This window comes from Manacus vitellinus, unplaced genomic scaffold, assembly GCF_001715985.3.
Source record: "Manacus vitellinus isolate BGI_N305 unplaced genomic scaffold, ASM171598v3 scaffold_110_pilon, whole genome shotgun sequence".
NCBI lineage: Eukaryota > Metazoa > Chordata > Aves > Passeriformes > Pipridae > Manacus > Manacus vitellinus.
The window spans coordinates 667,325-668,691 of NW_021938845.1; the positions used below are offsets into that span (position 1 = coordinate 667,325).

Sequence of the window (1,367 nt, forward strand, 5' to 3'; positions counted from 1 at the left end):
TTCCCAGAGAAGCTGTGGCTGCCCCTGGATCCCTGGGAGTGTCCAAGGGCAGACTGGAGCGACCTGGGATAGTGGGAGGTGTCCCTGCCCATGGAACTGGCTGATCCCAAAGTCCCTTCCCACCCAAACCATTCCAGGATTGAAGTGCTCCGGGAGCTCCCGAGAGCTTGTGTCGAGTTCAAACAATCCCCCATCCCAAAAAACTGCTGGGGGAGGCAATCCCTGACTTCTCCCTGGGACAGCCAGGAGAAGGAAGGACAAGGCCTGGGGGGGACAAGGCCAGGCTGGGAAGGACACGGAGCTTTGGGAAGGCCCTGGAGAAACCCCGAGCCTGGTGGTGCTGAGACAGGGGACGTGGAATGCTGCCATGGAATGCTGCCATGGAATTCTGTCCTGCTCCAACCAAGCCATCCCCGCTGCCCAACGGAGGTGGGCTCCAGGTGGCCACCATCCCCAGCCCATCACTAGCCCCCTGAGGTGCCCGAGGCCCGTGGAAGGAGAGCCCACCCCGGGTGTGGTCTGTACAAAAGTGCTTTAATGCCCAAACTGCTCCAAAACCCCCCGGGTGTGATCCCAAAACCCCAACTCCCTCCCTGGGATCACCTTCCCCGGCCCCTCCTCCCAGTGCAACACTTCCCAAGGGAAGGGCCTGTCCCAGGAACCCCCTTCCAGCCCCTCCTTTTTAGGGATAACATCCCTTGGGAACATGCCAGGGGGGCTGGGAGTGCCCCTCGGGCAACACCTCCGTGACTCATCCCAGCAGCAATTCCACGGCCACCAACCCTTCCCACCCATCCCAAAGCCCCCCTGGAGGGGCTGGGCGACAGCAGGAGCTCGGGGAATGGTGCTTCCAGCCCGGAGCCGGTCCCTGAGATCCCGGAGAACTCCTGGAAGCCGCGGCGGGTCGGGAGAGGCGGAAGCTCAGCAGCCGCTGGGCGAGGGGGCGAAGAAGTAAACGGCCAGGAGGATGAAGTAAACCATCACCAGCACCGTGCCTGGGGGGGACACCACGGGAGGGGGCAGTTAGCCCATGGAGAAAGGAGGGAAGGGCATTGGAGACCTCCTGGGGTGGCCTGGATGAGCCCCCCAGGGAGGGATTTCGTGGGCCTCGGCAAAAATCCCGATTAAAAGGGATTTTAAACCATTTTAAGGGTGAAAAGGGAGTGATTTCCCTTGGAGCAGCTCCAAGATGGTCAACCAAGACCCCAGGAGAGCAGGGGGGAGGGAGTTACACCCCAGAGCAAGGAGGGAGGTGGTTTTAGGGTCTGGATGGGGTCTGGAAGACTTTCATGGGCCTCCAGAAAATCCCAATTAAAGGGAGTTAAAACCCTTTTTAAGGGTAAAAAGAGATTCCCCTTGGAGCAGCT

General features: G+C 60.4%; 1 protein-coding gene across 1 annotated transcript in view; it reads right to left on the reverse strand.

Annotated features, from left to right (window-relative positions):
- Positions 1 to 586: 586 nt before the first annotated feature.
- LOC108644372 (putative cation exchanger C521.04c) overlaps positions 587 to 1,367 on the reverse strand; it is a 12,978-nt gene continuing 12,197 nt past the window's right edge. The window contains exon 14 of the mRNA XM_029965619.1: positions 587 to 995. Coding sequence (XP_029821479.1) covers positions 922 to 995 — 74 coding nt within the window. The 3' untranslated portion in view covers positions 587 to 921. The remainder of the gene's footprint in view (positions 996 to 1,367) is intronic.